The 19,606-nt window shown below is 41.9% G+C and overlaps 1 protein-coding gene across 1 annotated transcript in view; it reads left to right on the forward strand.

The window, feature by feature from the left end:
- The first annotated feature begins 1,110 nt into the window (after positions 1-1,110).
- The window catches only part of LOC110522004 (rho-associated protein kinase 2), a 93,641-nt gene continuing 75,145 nt past the window's right edge, over positions 1,111-19,606 (forward strand). The window contains exon 1 of the mRNA XM_036975533.1: positions 1,111-1,673. Within this exon, the coding sequence (XP_036831428.1) occupies positions 1,575-1,673 (99 nt within the window). The 5' untranslated portion in view covers positions 1,111-1,574. The remainder of the gene's footprint in view (positions 1,674-19,606) is intronic.

A 19,606-nucleotide genomic window follows, 5' to 3' on the forward strand; every position in this document is an offset into this window, starting at 1 on the left:
ATCCCAACCGTGAAGCATGGAGGTGGAAACATCATTCTTTCAGGATGCTTTTCAGCAAAGGGGACTGGACGACTGCACCTATTGAGGGGAGGATGGATGGGGCCATGTATCGTCGTGGCTGGGTTTTTAAGAGAGAAGAGATTACAACATAAAATATAATTGTTATTGCTCCCATCTGTCACCTGCACCTATGCTATATTGTTCAAAAGCTTTAAAAATGACAGCAATGTGATGATTTTCTAAGTTACCAAGACACGAAAAACCAACAGACTGGTTTCACTATAATAACATTCTCAGTAACAGTTACAAAAAAGTATTTATTGCTCTGACTGTGATTTGTTGTTGTGTATCTATCTACCTTAGTTGAATGCACTGACTGTAAGTCGCTCTGGATAATAACCTTTTCTGAATGACCAAAATGTAAATGGGAAAACAAACACTTGCAAAGCATTCTGGATATTATTCTAATGAGCCCCGCCCCAAAACAAGTACCAAGTCTGAATGTCTAGACTTTGTTTTTCAAGTTTGAACAGCACAATACAGTATGGCACAGTTCAGTACAGTAGAGCATAGTAAAGTACAGTGGAGTACAGTAAGGTACGGCACAGGACAGTAGTTTTATTCAGTAGAGTACAGTATGGTGCAGTTTAATTCAGTGGAGTAGGGTACAGTACAGTACAGTTTCATTCAGTAGAGTAGTTTAGTTCAGCAGAGTAGATTACATCAAAGTAAAGTAGGTTACAATAGAGTACATTATACTGTATTTTAAACTGGCTGGTTCAAGCCCTGAATGCTGATTGGCTGACAGCCGTGGTATATCAGTCCATATACCACAGGTATGACAAAACATGTATTTGTACTGCTCTAATTACATTGGTAACCAGTTTATAACAACAATAAGGCACCTTGGGGTTTGTGATATATGGCAAATATAGGCTGGTGCGGACCATACCAAATCTGAACCAAACATAGACGTCTATGATTGGTTCAGACGTCTAAATCAGGACCCCCAAAAAATACATCCAAAAGACATTGGGATCTGTCCGTGCTTTATGGTAGTCGACAGAGCTACACATGAGCGTTCCAAAACTATTGAAAGTTATAGCTGTGACGTTAAAATCAATCAATGAGATAAGAGGGGAGGAATTCCTGTCAATGAAGAAACTTTGCATTTACACCAAGATAATACTTGAGTCATGCTGAGCGGAGTTCACGAGTTCAATAATGTTACAGCGGTCGACACTTTCATATGATAAACCACCAAATGAATGAGTGAATTCTACGCGGGGAGATTCTGTCAGAATTTGAAAACCAACTTTAATGTCAAATAATACGTTGAGTGAACACTAAAAATAAATGATTAACCCGTTTATACCGTAAAAACAGCGCGTGTTCAGTGGAGCTGTCAGTTTTTATTGCTCATTCAACCAACCAGCAGCAAAATATTGAGTTGTCTCGAGCGCTGCCCGCCCGCGTTTTAAAGGGCCACCGCAGGTATTGACAAGTTTGTTGTCCGAACATTTCAGCTTGCCATCACATACCATTGACGAACCTGGATTCACTAAACTTGTATCATGTCGTCGGGAGCAGAGAAAAGGCTAGACAGCCGAATGAAAAAGTTGGAATTCATGATCAGAGACCCGAAGTCAGCGTTAAACTTGGAGAGTTTACTGGTAAGTTGTAACAATACGTATGTCAAAGAGAGTAGCTTGGCTTTTTGTGTGTAAATTTAGCAGACGATCTTATCCTGAGCAATTTACAGTAGCATACATTTGAGTATTGGTCCGCCGTGGGAATCGAACCCCCAACCCTGATGTTGCAAGCTCATTGATCTACACATTTAGCCACACAGGACGCTGATCAGAGTAATCATATTGCTAACTAGCTATAGAATGGACGTTTGATCAGATAACCTATGAGATGGTGATATTCACTTGTCAATTTTATTTAGGATATTCAGGGAATTTAGAGATTAGGGGAGACTCGGGCTATACCGGAGATATAGGCTACTCAATATAGCCTATTCACGTCGCAGTTAGTGACTATTGCGCTGTTTGCTCCGGCATGTTGGAAGACCAATGCGAATGTAAAATGAAGATTGGGACACAGAGGTGACGCTTCATGATTATCATAAATGGATTTAACGTGAGCATTTTTGTTCAATGAACAAATTACTTGCATGGACACGTGGTTTTGTTTCGGGAATTTTTTGTTAATTTGACATTTCGCAATGTTAAACCAACCGAACCAAATGAAAAAAATACATTGCAAAAAATAGTCGAACTCAGATTCAAACTATAGCTAAAAACTATGTGTGAAAACGTCAAACGAAAGGGAAGCGCTGCATTACATCATGTGTAGGCTACCTCTATGGGCCACATCTGAGACACAGATAAAGACAACTCAAAGAGTATTTGCTAAGTCACCATGTATTAGGCTCAGGTGTTAGATAAGAGCAAGAGCTGAGTAAACACTCATGTTGGTCTCCCTGACAGTTAGCTACCTTGGTCATGGCTAGAAGATATCCAGCTTTTGTCAAATTAAGTCAAACGTTTTTTTGTTTGTTGTCGCATTTGAGCTAATCCTAACCTTAACCCTTTTCCAAACCATAACCGAATTATCCTAACCTGCTACATTAATTCTCATAACCTGCTGCGTAAATTCTCCTAACCTGCTACAAAATGTCAAATCAGACTTTAATTTGACCAAAACTGGATCTCTGTAGCCATGACCTCTCCTCTGCTTACGTGTGACCTGGCTGGCAGCCATCCAGGAATGCATTGCGGTATTATCTGAAAGCCACCTTGTGAGTGGAGCTCATTGAAACTACAGTATGTTACTAACAACAAACATGGCAGCACGTTGCTAGCTGATAAGTCAGGCAATAGGGGAGTCACTTGGTTTTTGTTCTAGCATTCCTTTGACTAAATCTCAGCACACACACCTTAGCCCAGGGATCATCACCTAGATTTAGCCGGGACGATTTCGAGGGTCGGAACATAAATGCAAATTATTTATATATCATTTATATACACACATACATTACCAGTAAAACGTTTGGACAGACCTACTCATTCAAGGGTTTTCTTTATTTTTACTATTTTCTAAACTCAGCAAAAAATGAGCCGTCCCTTTTTAAACCCTTTTCTTCATTGTAAAGAGTTTAAACACTGTTTCCCATGCTTGTTCAATGAACCATAAACAACTAATGAACATGAACCTGTGGAACGGTCATTAAGACACTAACAGCTTACAGACGGTAGACAATTAAGGTCACAGTTATGAAAACTTAGGTCACTAAAGAGGCCTTTCTACTGACTCTGAAATACACCAAAAGAAAGATGCCCAGGGCCCTGCTCATCTGTGTGAAGGTGCCTTAGGGATGCTGCAAGGAGGCATGAGGACTGCAGATGTGGCCAGGGCAATAAATTGCAATGTCCATACTGTGAGATGCCTAAGACAGCGCTACAGGGAGACTGGATGGACAGCTGATTGTCCTCGCAGTGGTAGACCACGTGTAACAACACCTGCACAGGATCGGTACATCCGAACATCACACCTGTGGGACAGGTACAGGATGGCAACAACAACTACCGAGTTGCACCAGGAACGCACAATCCCTCCATCAGTGCTCAAACTGTCCGCAATAGGCTGAGAGAGGCTGGACTGAGAGCTTGTAGGCCTGTTGTAAAGCAGGTCCTCACCAGACATCACTGACAACAACGTCGCCTATGGGCACAAACCCACCGTCGCTGGACTAGATAGGACTGGCAAAAAGTGCTCTTCACTGACAAGTCACAGTTTTGTCTCACCAGGGGCGATGGTCGGATTCACATTTATCGTCGTAGGAATGAGCGTTACACCGAGGCCTGCACTCTGGAGCGCGCTCGATTTGGAGGTGGAGGGTCCATCATGGTCTGGGGCGGTGTGTCACAGCATCATCGGACTGAGCTTGTTGTCATTGCAGGCAATCCCAACGCTGTGCGTTACAGGGAAGACATCCTCCTCCCTCACGTGGTACCCTTCCTGCGGGCTCATCCTGACATGACCCTCCAACATGACAATGCCACCAGCCATACTGCTCGTTTTGTGCATGATTTCCCACAAGACATAAATGTCAGTGTTCTGCCATGGCCAGCGGAGAGCCCGGATCTTAATCCCATTGAGAACAGTCTGGGACCTGTTGGATCGGAGGGTGATGGCTAGGGCCATTCCCCCCCAGAAATGTCCAGGAACTTGCAGGTGCCTTGGTGGAAGAGTGGGGCAACATCTCACAGCAAGAACTGGCAAATATGGTGCAGTCCATGAGGAGGAGAGGCACTGCAGTACTTAATACAGCTGGTGTACTTTTGTTTTTGACACCTCCCCCCTTGTTCAGGGACACATTATTCCATTTCTGTTAGTCACATGTCTGTGAACCTTGTTCATTTTATGTCTCATTTGTTGACTCTTGTTATGTTCATACAAATATTTACACATGTTAAGTTTGCTGAAAATAAACGCAGTTGACAGTGAGAGGAAGTTTATTTTTTGCTGAGTTTACATTGTGGATTAATAGTGAACACATCAAAACTATGAAATAACACATGGAATCCTGTAGTAACCAAAAAAGTGTTGAACAAATATTTGAGATTCTTCAAAGTAGCCACCCTTTGCCTTGATGACAGCTTTGCACACTCTTGGCATTCTCTCAACCAGCTTCATGAGGTAGTCAACTGGAATGTATTTCAATTAACAGGTGTGCCTTGTTAAAAGTTAATTTGTGGAATTTATTTCCTTCAGTTGTGTTGTGACAAGGTAGGGGTGGTATAAAGAGGGGGGGGGGGGGGCAAATAAAACCACTTGGCAAGCGGACCACCAGTTGGGGAAACCTGCCTTCGCCTCAGGCAGTGGTCGTATGCCTGAATCTCTATGACGTTCTCAGGATTTGGGGCACACCTAATGTGCTAAATGGAGCCCTTTAAAGAATACACATACAAATGTCTAGGTTGGATTGACATGCTTTTCTAGATGAGGTTGTACTTACTGTATGTACCCACTCTGCTCATTTAATCTCTTTCAATCCCTCCCCCATAACGCCCATGAGCGTATTTAACTGGTTTAGAATAAACAGATTATCTATGTAGTTAGATTGTTGTTAGGCAGATTAGATCATTATGGGATTATAAAAGAAAGATTAGCTAGCAAACTCCATAGACAGATTCTGAATCATATATTATGGGCGTGTTTATTTATCGAGCAGCTCAAAGTAGGATGGCTGATTTAGGATCAGTTTAACCTTTTAGATCAAAATGATCAAGAATATATGGATGGGGGGACCTGATCCTAGATCAGCACTCTTACTCTGATACGCTTGATATATATGGCCCCTGACCTTACAGAGGGTCTACTCTTGGAGTGGTTGGTTGACGTTGGTTGTAAGAAAAAGTCTCAAGTTTCATTAGTCATATGTACAGGATACACATAGTATACACCGTTCAACGAAATACTTAATTGCAGGTTCCTTCTTGACAATGCAACAACAATAAGAAATTATAAACGATAAGAATAAAAACATAAAGTAAATGGCTCAGTAGAATAGAATAAACATTTTTGCATAAGTAAAATATTTACACGTGTTTTGGGGAAGGGGGGATTTGTGCAAGTGTTTAAATTGTGCAGTATTGAGCAATCATAATAAGAGTCTGGTAGCAGCAGTTGTGGTATGTGTAGCATGAATGTAAATGTGTATGTTTGTAGGTGTGTATGTCTTTGTGTGTGTACGTGAGTGAGTGCATGTGTGCTAAGGTGCGGAGAATCAGAGCAGGTGGTCAGTCCAGTTCAACTGTCTCTGAGCCTGTTGGTATCAGACCTCATGCTCCGATTTGGGTGGGATGCACAGTCCCAGTGATGTACTGGTCTGTGGTCATGGACAGAGCAATTCCTGTACCAGATCGTGATGCGACTGATCAGCACACTCTCGATCGTGCAGTGGTAGTATTTGGAGAAGACCCGGGGTGGCTTGTCAAATTTCTTCATCCACCTTAAGAAGTAGAGATGCTGTTGCGCCCTCTTGACAAGAGTGGTGGTGTTTTTGGTCCATGACAAGTCCTTTTTTAAAATGTTTAATTTTATTTCACCTTTATTTAACCATGTAGGTTACTTGAGAACAAGTTCTCATTTGCAACTGCGACCTGGCCAAGATAAAGCATAACAGTTCGACCCATACAACAACACAGTTACAAATGGAATAAACAAACATACAGTCAATAATACAGTAAAAAAAAAAAAGGAAAACAAAAAGTCTATATACAGTGAGTGCAAATGAGGTAGGATACGGGAGTTAAGGCAATTAATAGGCCATGGTGGCGAAGTAATTACAATATAGCAATTAACCTGTCCAGGACTGGGGAACCCCGTTCCGCTAGCGGAACTCCTCTCCAACAGCCAATGAAATTGCAGGGCGCCAAATACAAATCAAATTTCTCAAACATACAAGTATTAGGCACCATTTTAAAGATAAAATTCTCCTTAATCCAGTCACAGGGTCTGATTTCAAAAATGCATTACAGCGAAAGCTCCACAAACGATTATGTTAGGTCACCACCAACTCACAGAAAAACCCAGCCATTTTTCCAGCCAAAGAGAGGAGTCACAAAAATAACAAATATAGATAAAAATGAATCACTAACCTTTGATGATCTTCATCAGATGTCACTCATAGGACTTCATGTTACACAATACATGTATGTTTTGTTCGGTAAAGTTCATATTTATATCCAAAAATCTTATTTTACATTGTTAGGTGTTATGTTCAGTAATTCCAAAACTTGCAGTGATATTGCAGAGAGCCACATGAATTCACAGAAATACTCATTATAAATGTTGATAAAAATTCAAATGTTTCGCATGGAACTTTAGATACACTTCTCCTTAACCTTTTGCGACGAGCAAACCCGTATCCGGGAGTGTAATCATAGCCTCGAACGCATTAGCATAACGCAACGGACATAAATACCCCTATAAACTTTTCCTATTCATGAAAATCGCAAATGAAATGAAATAAATATATTCAAACACAAGCTTAGCCTTTTGTTAACAACACTGTCATCTCAGCTTTTCAAAATATGCGTTACAGCCAACGCTAGACAAGCATTTGTGTAAGTTTATCATGGCATAATGCTATGTTAGGCTCTGAGGCAGCAGGCAACATTTTCACGAAAATAAGAAAAGCAACCAATTAAATCATTTACCTTTGAAGAACTTCAGATGCTTTCACTCAGGAGACTCCCAGTTAGATAGCAAATGTTCCTTTTTTCCAAAAATATTTTTGTAGGCGAAATAGCTCCCGTTTGTTCATCATGCTTGGCTGAGAAATCGACCCTAAAATGCTACAACTATAACGCCAAACATTTTTCAAAATTTGCTCCATAATATCGATAGAAACACGGCAAACGTTGTTTAGGATCCATCCTCAAGGTGTTTTTAACAAATATATTCGATAATATATCCGTCGAGGCAGTTGGTTTCTCATAAGAAGCGATTGGAAAAATGGCTACCTCAGTATTTTACGCAAGGTTTTCTGCGGGAGACACCATGTGACCACATGCCATATATGGTCCCTTACAGCCATTCTTCAAGGGAAATGCCTAAAAAGACGCCAGCCACAATGCTGTAGACACCTTGGGGAAAACGTGGAAAACGTAAGCTCATTCGTAGCTCATTCACAGTCATATAAGGAGCATTGGCATGAGGCGGTTTCAAAAAATGCGTCACTTCCTGGTTGGATTTTTATATGGGTTTCGCCTGTAAAATCAGTTCTGTGGCACTCACAGACAATATATTTGCAGTTTTGGAAACGTGAGAGTGTCTTCTTTCCAAAGCTGCCAATTATTATTATTATATGCATAGTCGAGCATCTTTTCGTGACAAAATATATTTTTAAAACGGGAACGTTTTTCATCCAAAAATTAAAATAGCGCCCCCTAAATCCAACTGGTTAATGCAACCGCTGTGTCAGATTTCAAAAAAACTTTACGGAAAAAGCATAATCTGAGTACGGCGCTCAGAGCCCAATCCATCCAAAATAAATATCCGCCAATAAATGTTTGTTTTGTTCGATAATGTCCATCATTTAGGTCCATTTTTGTCCAAATAGCATCTTTTGTTAGGGCGTTTGGTAAACAAATCCAAAATCGCATTCAGGTCCAGTCGGACGAAAAGTTCAAAAAGTTATATTACAGGTCGAAGAAACTTGTCAAACTAAGTATAGAATCAATCTTTAGGATGTTTCTATCATTAATGTTCCAACCAGAGAATTCCATTGTCTGTAGAATGAAACGAGAGATACCTCTCATGTGAAATGCGCATGACTGAGAACGAGGCTGCTGGCAGACCCCTTAGTCAAACAGCTTCCATCCGGCCCCCCTTCACAGGAGAAGCCTGAAACAACGTTCTAAAGACGGTTGACATCTAGTGGAAGCCTTAGGAAGTGCAACATTACCCATTTCCCACTGTGAATTCGATAGGGGCTGAGTTAAAAAACTACAAACCTCAGATTTCCCACTTCCTGTTTGGATTTTTTTCTCTGGTTTTTGCTGCCATATGAGTTCTATTATACTCACAGACATCATTCAAACAGTTTTAGAAAATTCCGAGTGTTCTATCCAATACAACTAATAATATGCATATATTAGCATCTGTGACTGAGTAGGCAGTTTACTCTGGGCACGCTATTCATCCAAAAGTGAAAATGCTGCCCCCTATCCCAAAGAAGTTATTAAACACTGGAATGGCAATATGCAGTGATCTTTGAGCTGCTAAGACAGCTGGTGCTTAAAGCTAGTGAGGGAGATATAAGTCTCCAGCTTCAGTGATTTTTGCAGTTCGTTCCAGTCATTGGCAGCAGAGAACTGGAAGGAAAGGCGGCCAAAGGATGAATTGGCTTTGGGGGTCACCAGTGAGATATACCTGCTGGAGCGCGTGCTATGAGTGGGTGCTGCTATGGTGACCAGTGAGCTGAGATAAGGCAGGGCTTTACCTAGCAGAGACTTGGAGTAGATGACCTGGAGCCAGTGGGTTTGGCGACGAGAGTGAAGCGAGGGCCAGCCAACGAGAGAGTTCAGGTCGCAGTGGTGGGTAGTATATGGGGCTTTGGTGACAAAACGGATGGCACTGTGATAGACCGCATCCAATTTGTTGAGTAGAGTGTTGGAGGCTATTTTATAAATGACATCGCTGAAGTCGAGGATCGGTAGGATGGTCAGTTTTACGAGGGTATTTTTGGCAGCATGAGTGAAGGATGCTTTGTTGCGAAATAGGAAGCCGATTCTAGATTTCATTTTGGATTGGAGATGCTTAGTGTGAGTCTGGAAGGGGAGTTTACAGTCTAGCCAGACACCTAGGTATTTGTAGTTATCCACATATTCTAAGTCAGAGCCATCCAGAGTAGTGATGCTGGACCGGTGGGCAGGTGCGGGCAGTGATCGGTTGAAGAGCATGCATTTAGTTTTACCTGCATTTAAGAGCAGTTGGAGGCCACGGAAGGAGAGTTGTGTGACATTGAAGCTCGTCTGGAGGTTAGTTAACAGTGTCCAACAAAGGGCCAGAAGTATACAGAATGGTGTTGTCTGCGTAGAGGTGGATCAGAGAATCAACACCAGCAAAAGCGACATCATTGATGTATACAGAGAAAAGAGCCTGCCAGAGGTCCGAACAACAGGCCCTCCGATTTGACACACTGAACTCTATCAGAGAAGTAGTTGGTAAACCAGGCGTGACACCCCCATAGAGAATGCCAGAGGTCCGAACAACAAGCCCTCTGATTTGACACACTGAACTCTATCAGAGAAGTAGTTGGTAAACCAGGCGAGGCAATCACTTGAGAAATCGAGGCTGTTGAGTCTGCCAATAAGAATGTGGTGATTGACAGAGTCGAAAGCCTTGGCCAGGTCGATGAATACGGCTGCACAGTAAAGTCTCTTATCGATGGCGGTTATGATATAATTTAGGACCTTGAGCGTGGCTGAGGTGCACCCATGACCAGCTCTGAAACCAGATTGCATAGCGGAGAAGATAAATTGAGATGGTCGGTAATCTGTTAACTTGGCTTTCGAAGACCTTAGAAAGGCAGGGTAGGATAGATTTAGGTCTATAGCAGTTTGGGTCTGGAGTGTCTCCCCCTTTGAAGAGGGGGATGACCGCTGCAGCTTTCCAATCTTTGGGAATCTCAGACGATACAAAAGAGAGGTTGAACAGGCTAGTGATAGAGGTTGCAAAAAGTTTGGTAGATCATTTTAGAAAGAGATTGTCTAGCCCAGCTGATTTGTAGGGGTCCAGATTTTGCAGCTCTTTCAGAACATCAGCTATCTGGATTTGGGTGAAGGAGAAATCGGGGAGGCTTGGGCGAGTTGCTGTGTTGGAGTGCAATGCTGTTTACCGGGGTAGGGGTAGCCAGGTGGACAGCATGGCCAGCCGTAGAAAAATGCTTATTGAAATTCTCAATTGCAGTGGATTTATCAGTGGTGACAGTGTTTCCTAGCCTCAGTGAGCAGCTGGGAGAAGGTGCTCCCAGCTGGCCATGCAGTGAGCAGCTGGGAGGAGGTGCTCTTATTCTCCATGGAATTTACAGCGTCCCAGAACTTTTTTGAGTTTGCGCTACAGGATGCAATTTTCTGCTTGAAAAGGCTAGCCTTAGCTTTCCTACCTGCCTGTGGATATTGGTTCCTAACTTTCCTGAAAAGTTGAATATCACGGGGGCTATTCGATGCTAATTCAGAACGCCACAGGATATTTTTGTGCTGGTCAAGGGCAGTCAGGTCTGGAGAGAACCAAGGGTTATATCTGTTCCTGGTTCTAATTTTTTGAAAGGGGCATACTTATTTAAAGAATGACCAGGCATCCTCTGCTGACGGGATGAGGTCAATATCCTGCCAGGATACCCGGGCCAGGTCAATTAGAAAGGCCTCCTCGCTGAAGTGTTTTAGGGAGCGTTTGACAGTGATGAGGGGTGGTCGTTTGACCACGGACCCATTACAGATGCAGGCAATGAGGCAGTGGTCGCTGAGATCTTGGTTGAAAACAGCAGAGGTATATTTGGAGGGCAAGTTGGTTAGGATGATATCTATGAGGGTGCCCGTGTTTACAGATTTGGGCCTGTACCTGGTGGGTTCATTGATCATTTGTGTGAGATTGTGGGCATCTAGTTTAGATTGTAGGATGGCCGGGGTGTTAAGCATGTCCCATTTTAGGTCACCTAGCAGCAGTAGCTCTGAAGATAGATGTAGGGCAATCAGTTCACATATGGTGTCCAGGGCACAGCTGGGGGCAGAGTGTGGCCTATAGCAAGCGGCAACCGTGAGAGACTTGTTTCTGGAAAGGTGGATTTTTAAAAGTAGAAGCTCAAATTGTTTGAGTACAGACCTGGATAGTGGGACAGAACTCTGCAGGCTATCTCTGCAGTAGGTTGCAACTCCGCTCTCTTTGGCAGTTCTATCTTGTTGGAAAATAATATAGTTAGGGATGGAAATTTCAGGGTAGTCTTCCTGAGCCAGGATTCAGACACGGTTAGGACATCCGGGTTTGCAGAGTGTACTAGGGCAGTGAATAAAACAAACTTAGGGAGGAGGCTCCTAATGTTAACATGCATGAAACCAAGGCTTTTACGGTTACAGAAGTCAACAAATGAGAGCGCCTGGGAAATAGGAGTGGAGCTAGGCACTGCAGGGCCTGGGTTAACCTCCACATCACCAGAGGAACAGAGGAGGAGTAGGATAAGGGTACGGCTAAATGGTAAAAGTACGTTCAGAACAGAGAGTAAATGCAAATGCATGCAGTCAATGACAAAATTGACTTAGTCACACACTCACACTGCCCCTTAAATGAAGCTGACCCCGAGCTCCCAGAAATGCTGGGTAAAGTCAAAGAACTCTGTCCCATAAGGGACTGTATGTTATTTATATTGAGGACTACCTGGAGAAAATCTGACCTTTTTATTAAATTAAAATCAATGGCCCTCCCTTCAGTAAAGTATATTTTATCCAACCCTCCCTGAAAGCTTGGGGGGGAAAGCAAGTTTTCCTCGACTATACCCAAAATAATAATTAAAACATAAAGTGGACAGCAGAGAACATGCCTACCGTTTACCCTCACTCCTAGTGCAGGCCAGGGCTGCGTTTCCCAAAAGCATCTTAGTGCTTAGCATCTTATTCCATTGACACTAAATGGACGGAAGAATATTTTAGTCCTACGATGCTTTTGGGAAACCCAGAGCCTTAGCTTTGCCGTTTTAGAAACTGGTCTTTGTTTTGTAAGCATTACATGGCAGAGTAGCCAGAAGGTTGCAGACAAGGGTAGGGGTAAAAAGAGTTTGATTTTAATAAAAGCCCCGCCTGAATCATTTGTTGTTTAACACAGCAGCCGTATATCATCAGGTAGGCTTATATGCACTTGAAACTTTTCTTTCATTTGGGAAATTATAATTTTCAAATGTATTCTTATTATATTCCATGATATTGTTGTTACAAAATAGATATGTGTTGACTGATTAGGGCATGGGAATATAAAGCTAAATTTACAAGCTAGGCATGCATAGCTCACTGCGCGATCCTCAAACCAAAGACTGGCCAAACCTGTGTTTCTACAAGCTAATTAAAAGTCACTGTAGAACGACTGTATAGCCTAATAAGGCATTTTTCATTAAATTATTATTTAATTCTAAGTACTTAGAATGTTGTTGAAGTGCTGTTGTTGAAATGCTGAGTGCTCCTGCCAGCCTGAAGCGTATCACAAATGCTTCACAATTGATTTCTAAAATGGCCGGCAGCCTTGAAATAATAGTAATATAGCCTAATAAGTTATTTTTTTTCCTTCTTAGGCTACCTGGCTTGCTCCTGACTGATTTAGAGTTAGTATGTTATTTAATAGCCTGTCGAAATGTCGAACGTCAATTGATATTGACAGAATTACACATTACTTCCCAAGCAAAGTCAATTTATTTTTGTCTCCTCAACTATAGAAGGTTGTAGTGCAGCCCCAAATGACATAGAGACAAACAACATATAGCCCATATGCATCAGAGTCACGCCTTTCCCTGGCATTTTACAGCTTGTTTCTAGCATAAAGCATTGCGGACTAATGCATTGTTATAGATCGCTTTATATAATCCGGTCCATTATATGTTTTTCAAAGGGGTAGAGCTATGCTTTTAGCCATTTTCTATAACAAAAGTCAATATCTTCACATACCCCCCCAATTCGAGCCCTGGTTTTAACCTAACACACCAAGCTCTTCCCTGAGATATTTAAGGAGTTACTGTCAAACGGGTAGATCTAACTTGTATTTCTTGAATAGGAAGAAACAGGCTCCAACACAAAGCACTCTTGTTTTTAGTAGCCTAAAGTCAAGTTAAAATGATGACTGTTTGAATGAATTAGGCCTTCTTGAATTAGCCTACTTTCAGCACCCATGCACACTATCTCCGCAGCTGTGCTTCATAGTAATGTAAGTTATGTAAATTACTTGAATATGGCTTAATGTGAGGTCAATAACTCTGATAAATAGCTTCATTACTTTTTATTCAAATCAATTCTAGCAGTAGCAAGCTTACCTCCGGTCCTGCTTCTCATCTTCGTGCTCTCCCTCTCAAACTGAACAGGACATCAGTAGGCCTAGTCCACTTGCACAGTTCAGGGTTTCCGTTAGCAGGCAATTGCCGTCTTGTAGCTAGTTATGCCGTCTTTTGGCCAAAATCCATAAATTAAACTGTTGCCGGCCAAAATGACCTGGAGAAAAAAAATTCCATTGCAAAATAATGCTTTTTATTCATTGATGGAAATACCACGCGATGTAAACACATTTGACCATCAAGTTGATTCGTTGATAGGTTAAATTGCATGGCCTGTGTATTTTTGTTAGTCATCATGTACAGTTGAAGTTGGAAGTTTACGTACACTTAGGTTGGAGTCATTAATAAAACTTGTTTTTCAACCACCCCACACATTTCTCGTTAACAAACTATAGCTTTGTGCATGACGCAAGTAATTTTTCGAACAAATGCTTACAGACAGATTATTTAACTTACAATACACTGTATCACAATTCCAGTGGGTCAGAAGTTTACATACACTAAGATGACTGTGCCTTTTAACAGCTTGGAAAATTCCAGAAAATGATGTCATGGCTTTAGAAGCTTCTGATAGGCGAATTGGCATCATTTGAGTCAATTGGAGATGTGCCTGTGGATATATTTCAAGGCCTACCTTCAATTTCAGTGCTTCTTTGCTTGGCATCATGATAAAATCTAAAGAAATCAGCCAAGAAGTCTGGTTCATCCTTGGGAGTAATTTCCAAACGCCTGAAGGTACCACGTTCATCTGTACAAACAATAGTACGCAAGTGTAAACACCATGGGACCACGCAGCCGTCATACCACTCAGGAAGGAGACGCGTTCTGTGTCCTAGAGATTAATGTACTTTGGTGCGAAAAGTGCAAATCAATCCCAGAACAACAACACAGAAAAACTACCTTGTGAAGATGCTGGAGGAAACAGGTACAAAAGTATCTATATCCACAGTAAAACGAGTCCTATATCGACATAACCTGAAAAGCCGCTCAGCAAGGAAGAAGCCACTGCTCCAGAACCGCCATAAAAAAGCCAGACTACGGTTTGCAACTGCACATGGGGACAAAGATCGTACTTTTTTTTATAGAAATGTCCTCTGGTTTGATGAAACAAAAATAGAACTGTGTGGGTATAATGACCATCGTTATGTTTGGAGGAAAAAGGGGGAGGCTTGCAAGCCGAAGAACATCATCCCAACCGTGAAGCACGGGGGTGGCAGCATCATGTTGTGGGGGTGCTTTGCTGCAGGAGGGAGTGGTGCACTTCACAAAATAGAAGGCATCATGAGGAAGGGAAATGTTGCTTCAATATATCCACATCATCTCAATACATCAGTCAGAAAGTTAAAGCTTGGTCGCAAATGGGTCTTCCAAATGGACAATGACCCCAAGCATACTTCCAAAATTGTGGCAAAATGACTTAAGAACAACAAAGTCAAGATATTGGAGTGGCCAGCACAAAACCCTGACCTCAAGCCCTATAGAAGATTTGTGGGAAGAACTGAAAAAGAGTCTGTGAGCAAGGCCTCAAAACCTGAATCAGTTACACCAGCTCTGTCAGGAGGAATGGGCCAAAATGCACTTATTGTGGGAAGCTTGTGGAAGGCTACCCCAAAACGTTCGACTCAAGTTAAACATTTTGAAGGCAATGCTACCAAATACTAATTGAGTGTATGTAAACTTCTGACCCACTGGGAATGTGATGAAAGAAATAAAAGCTACAATTAATCATTCTCTCTACTATTATTCTGACATTTCACATTCTTAAAATAAAGTGGTGATCCTAACTGACCTAAGACAGGGAATTTTTACTAGGAATAAATGTCATTAATTGTAAAACTCAGTTTTAATGTATTTGGCTAAGGTGTATGAAACTTCCGACATTAACTGTATCTTATTTATACAACACAACTATCACACGTTCACAGCATGGAGAGACTATTTAGAGGGAGTTTTCCTGTAGCTCTTCATCTGGTTGTTGTTGAAGTAAATCATGTGCTTTTATAAGCCCATTCATTGTGCAACACTTCAAAACTCAATTGCGTGTTGAAAACAGTTTTGGTTCATGATTAAAAAGAGCTACTATTGTTATTTCTCAACGTGTAAATGAAGCTTGCCTCCCATTCACAATTCAAATGCAGGCAACAGGCAAAATGATTGTCAAGAAATAAACCAAAACTTATTCCTCACAAGTGTAGCAGGTTGTGAACTCTGTAAACAACGTTTCCACTCTGAGAATGAGAACGGTGAATGACTGACTGTAATTAATACATGCATTAACAGAAGTTAATGTAACCAAATGACGGGGATTAACTGTACATTTACTACTGGTGACATATGTAACGGGGAATTGATCCAAAAAATAATCAAAGTGCAAACAATTCAAACAATGAAAGCTCAACAATTTTCAGGAGACAGCTTAGCCATTCTGGAGAGAGACACGCCTATATCTTTGCCACACACCCCTCCCCTTCTTGTCTCAACATTTTAAATGATACTCAAGACACATAATATTTTAGATGCTCTTCACTGACAGCCACAACTCAATAATCAGCTAGACCTATTGCCACGTGCGCTGCCCAAATTGTGGGCTTCCCAAGTATGCATAGGCCTACGAGCTTGTGACAACAATCTACATTTTTGTATTTTTTTCTAAGCAAATGATCCTCGATTCTTCTGTGGATAAGTCATGCTTTCTGGTGACTTATTATATTTTTTCTGTTTAGACAGGAATAATTGTATCATTTTGGCAAATGTATTTCCATTTACCTCTCTATTGGCCATTTCTCTTCTGTTCTATTGTTTTTCATATCAACTTTCTTTCCTTGTCCAGAAGCCAAAGGCACAATCCTAGTCGTATTAGCAACCTATCCTAGTTGTTCCATCTGTAGATTCCCTCTCTTTCTAAATTTCTATCAGAGATTTGTATCTCTGTCACATATGGAACCAGTAACAGGTGCGCTGGTTAGAATGTTATTACACATTCCAAGCTTAATTGCCAATAATGTTTTCCGCTAATTGCATTTTGTTTAATGTTTAAAAATTGTGTTTTATTGACTGCTTCATTACATGAGTTGCATTTTCCGTTAAGAATTCATTACCATAATCTAAATGTGAGTTCTGTCATTCAGGGCAACACGGTTGGAATCCCAATGGGTGCATAACCCATTTGGGCTTCCATCCACAGTGTCCAGAATGACCCAATGCATATGGGTTCGGTACATTTCTCAAATGTCATGTAAATGTAAATCTTGCTGGTCACGTTGTCGTCGCCACATTTTCCCAATGGTTTACATCAGCAAGAGCAGGGTGGCCCGGGGCTCATGATTGGGAATGCCTATCTATTGCTGTGTGCAATGCAGTGTAGCCTAGTTTCATATAAACCATCCCAGCAGTGCAAAAACTTGGGAAGGAAGTACATTTAACTTTGCCCTGTGCTTCTCCGAGCATGCTCATAGTTTAGCCTAGGCCTATAGCCTTTAGTATAGGCTTTGGATCATTTTATTGAGACCACACTAGGCACACTTGATATTGCGGACTCAGCAGAGAATCAGGGATGAGGGGCATCATCGGGAACACATCAAGGAATTGTTCCACATGCCAAGGACACCTCCCTCCCCCTAGTTAGCACCAGTTGACCCCTAGATTGGGGGGAACACCCCTCCCCCCTCCCCACATTCCTGGTTTGGCACTGACTACAGTGACATTTTTAGTTCTCCTGTCAAACCCCTCAGTCCTGTTGCCATGTACTGTGCTGAGGACACCAGGGTTGTTGTGTTCAGTAAGGCACACCGTAGTAAAATGTTTTACATCAGGTAGCGCTCGAGGGTGCCAGGCTGCCCATCATTATGCACACCTGTCACCATCTTTAAGTGCATCAGCGCCTCATTGGACTCACCTGGACTACATATATCTGTCTATTCCTCAGTTTCATCCCCGTGTCAGCATTAATGTTGTTATGTTTCCTTTGTCGAGACGCTGTCCGTGTTTTGTTTCATGTCTGTTATTTGTTAAATATTCACTCCCCGTACTTGCTTCTCATCTCTGAGCGTCTGTCCTCACAGTGTGTTTGTGTGTGGTAGAGGTAAAGTATTTATAGATTACCCTCTCTCCATATACTATAAGCTTGTTGTGGTGGAGTTTAGACCGTTTCTAGACAGCAGAGGCAGAGGTCTGCCATCCCAGTCCCTGTACATCAGAGGCAGAGCTCTACAGTCGTGGCCAAAAGTTTTGAGAATGACACAATTATTCATTTTCACAAAGTCTGCTGCCTCAGTTTGTATGATGGCAATTTGCATATACTCCAGAATGTTATGAAGAGTGATCAGATGAATTGCAATTAATTGCAAAGTCCCTCTTTGTCATTCAAATGAACTGAATCCCCCAAAAACATTTCCACTACATTTCAGCCCTGCCATAAAAGGACCAGCTGACATCATGTCAGTGATTCTCTCATTAACACAGGTGTGAGTGATGAAGACAAGGGTGGAGATCACTCTGTCAAGCTGATTGAGTTTGAATAACAGACTGGAAGCTTCAAAAGGAGGGTGGTGCTTGGAATCATTTTTCTTCCTCTGTCAATCATGGTTACCTAAAAGGAAACACGTGCCGTCATCATTGCTTTGCACAAAAAGGGCTTCACAGGCAAGGATATTGCTGTCAGTAAGATTGCACCTAAATCGTCCATTTATCGGATCATCAAGAACTTCAAGGAGAGCGGTTCAATTGTTGTGAAGAACGCTTCAGGGCCCCCAAAAAAGTCCAGCAAACGCCAGGACTGTCTTCTAAAGTTGATTCAGCTTCAGAATCGGGACACCAGTACAGTGCTTGCTCAGGAATGGCAGCAGGCAGGTGTGAGTGCATCTGCATGCACAGTGAGGCAAAGACTTTTGGAGGATGGCCTGGTGTCAAGAAGGGCAGCAAAGAAGCCACTTCTCTCCAGGAAAAACATCAGGAACAGACTGATATTCTGCAAAAGGTACAGGGATTGGACTGCTGAAGACTGGGGTAAAGTCATTTTCTCTGATGAGTCCCCTTTGCGATTGTTTGGGGCACCCGGAAAAAAGCTAAGTCCGGAGAAGACAAGGTGAGCGCTACCATCAGTCCTGTGTCATGCCAACAGTAAAGCATCCTGAGACCATTCGTGTGTGGGGTTGCTTCTCAGCCAAGGGAGTGGGCTCACTCACAATTTTGCCTAAGAACACAGTCATAAATAAAGAATGGTACCAACACATCCTCCGAGAGCAACTTCTCCCAACCATCCAGGAGCACCTTGCCATAAGGCAAAAGTGATAACTAAGTGGCTCGGGGAACAAAACATCAATATTTTGGGTCCATGGCCAGGAAACTCCCCAGACCTTAATCCCATTGAGAACTTGTGGTCAATCTTCAAGAGGCGAGTTGACAAACAAAAACCTGCAAATTCTGACAAACTCCAAGCATTGATTATGCAAGAATGGGCTGCCGTCAGTCAGGATGTGGCCAAGAATTTAATTGCCAGCATGCCAGGGCAGATTGCAGAGGTCTTAAAAACGAAGGATCAACACTGCAAATATTGACTCTTTGCATCAACTTCATGTAATTGTCAATAAAAGTCTTTGACACTTATGAAATGCTTGTTACTATAGAATACTGAAGTATAATTACATCTGACCAAAATATCTAAAGACACTGAAGCAGCAAACTGTGTGAAAATTAATATTTGTGTCATTCTCAAAAATTTTGGCCACGACTGTACTAGTCATTGTGTCATATCCTTGTTATGCTGTCTATTTGCAGACTCATCTTCTCTCCCAGCTGTGTTGCATTTGGGAGAACACTGCTATGGAGGGCAATAAGGGATGATGGAGGGTAAAGATATTGAGTTCATTAGCCTAGTAGTTTTGATTTTTAACCATTAATATTAATACATTTTATTGTATTGTTGGGTTGTTTGATGGAGATGAGACAGTAGAATACTACTTAGAATGCATGCCCAGCCCAATACAGTACATTGCTTCATTCTTA

This window comes from Oncorhynchus mykiss, chromosome 4 (genome assembly GCF_013265735.2).
Source record: "Oncorhynchus mykiss isolate Arlee chromosome 4, USDA_OmykA_1.1, whole genome shotgun sequence".
Taxonomy (NCBI): domain Eukaryota; kingdom Metazoa; phylum Chordata; class Actinopteri; order Salmoniformes; family Salmonidae; genus Oncorhynchus; species Oncorhynchus mykiss.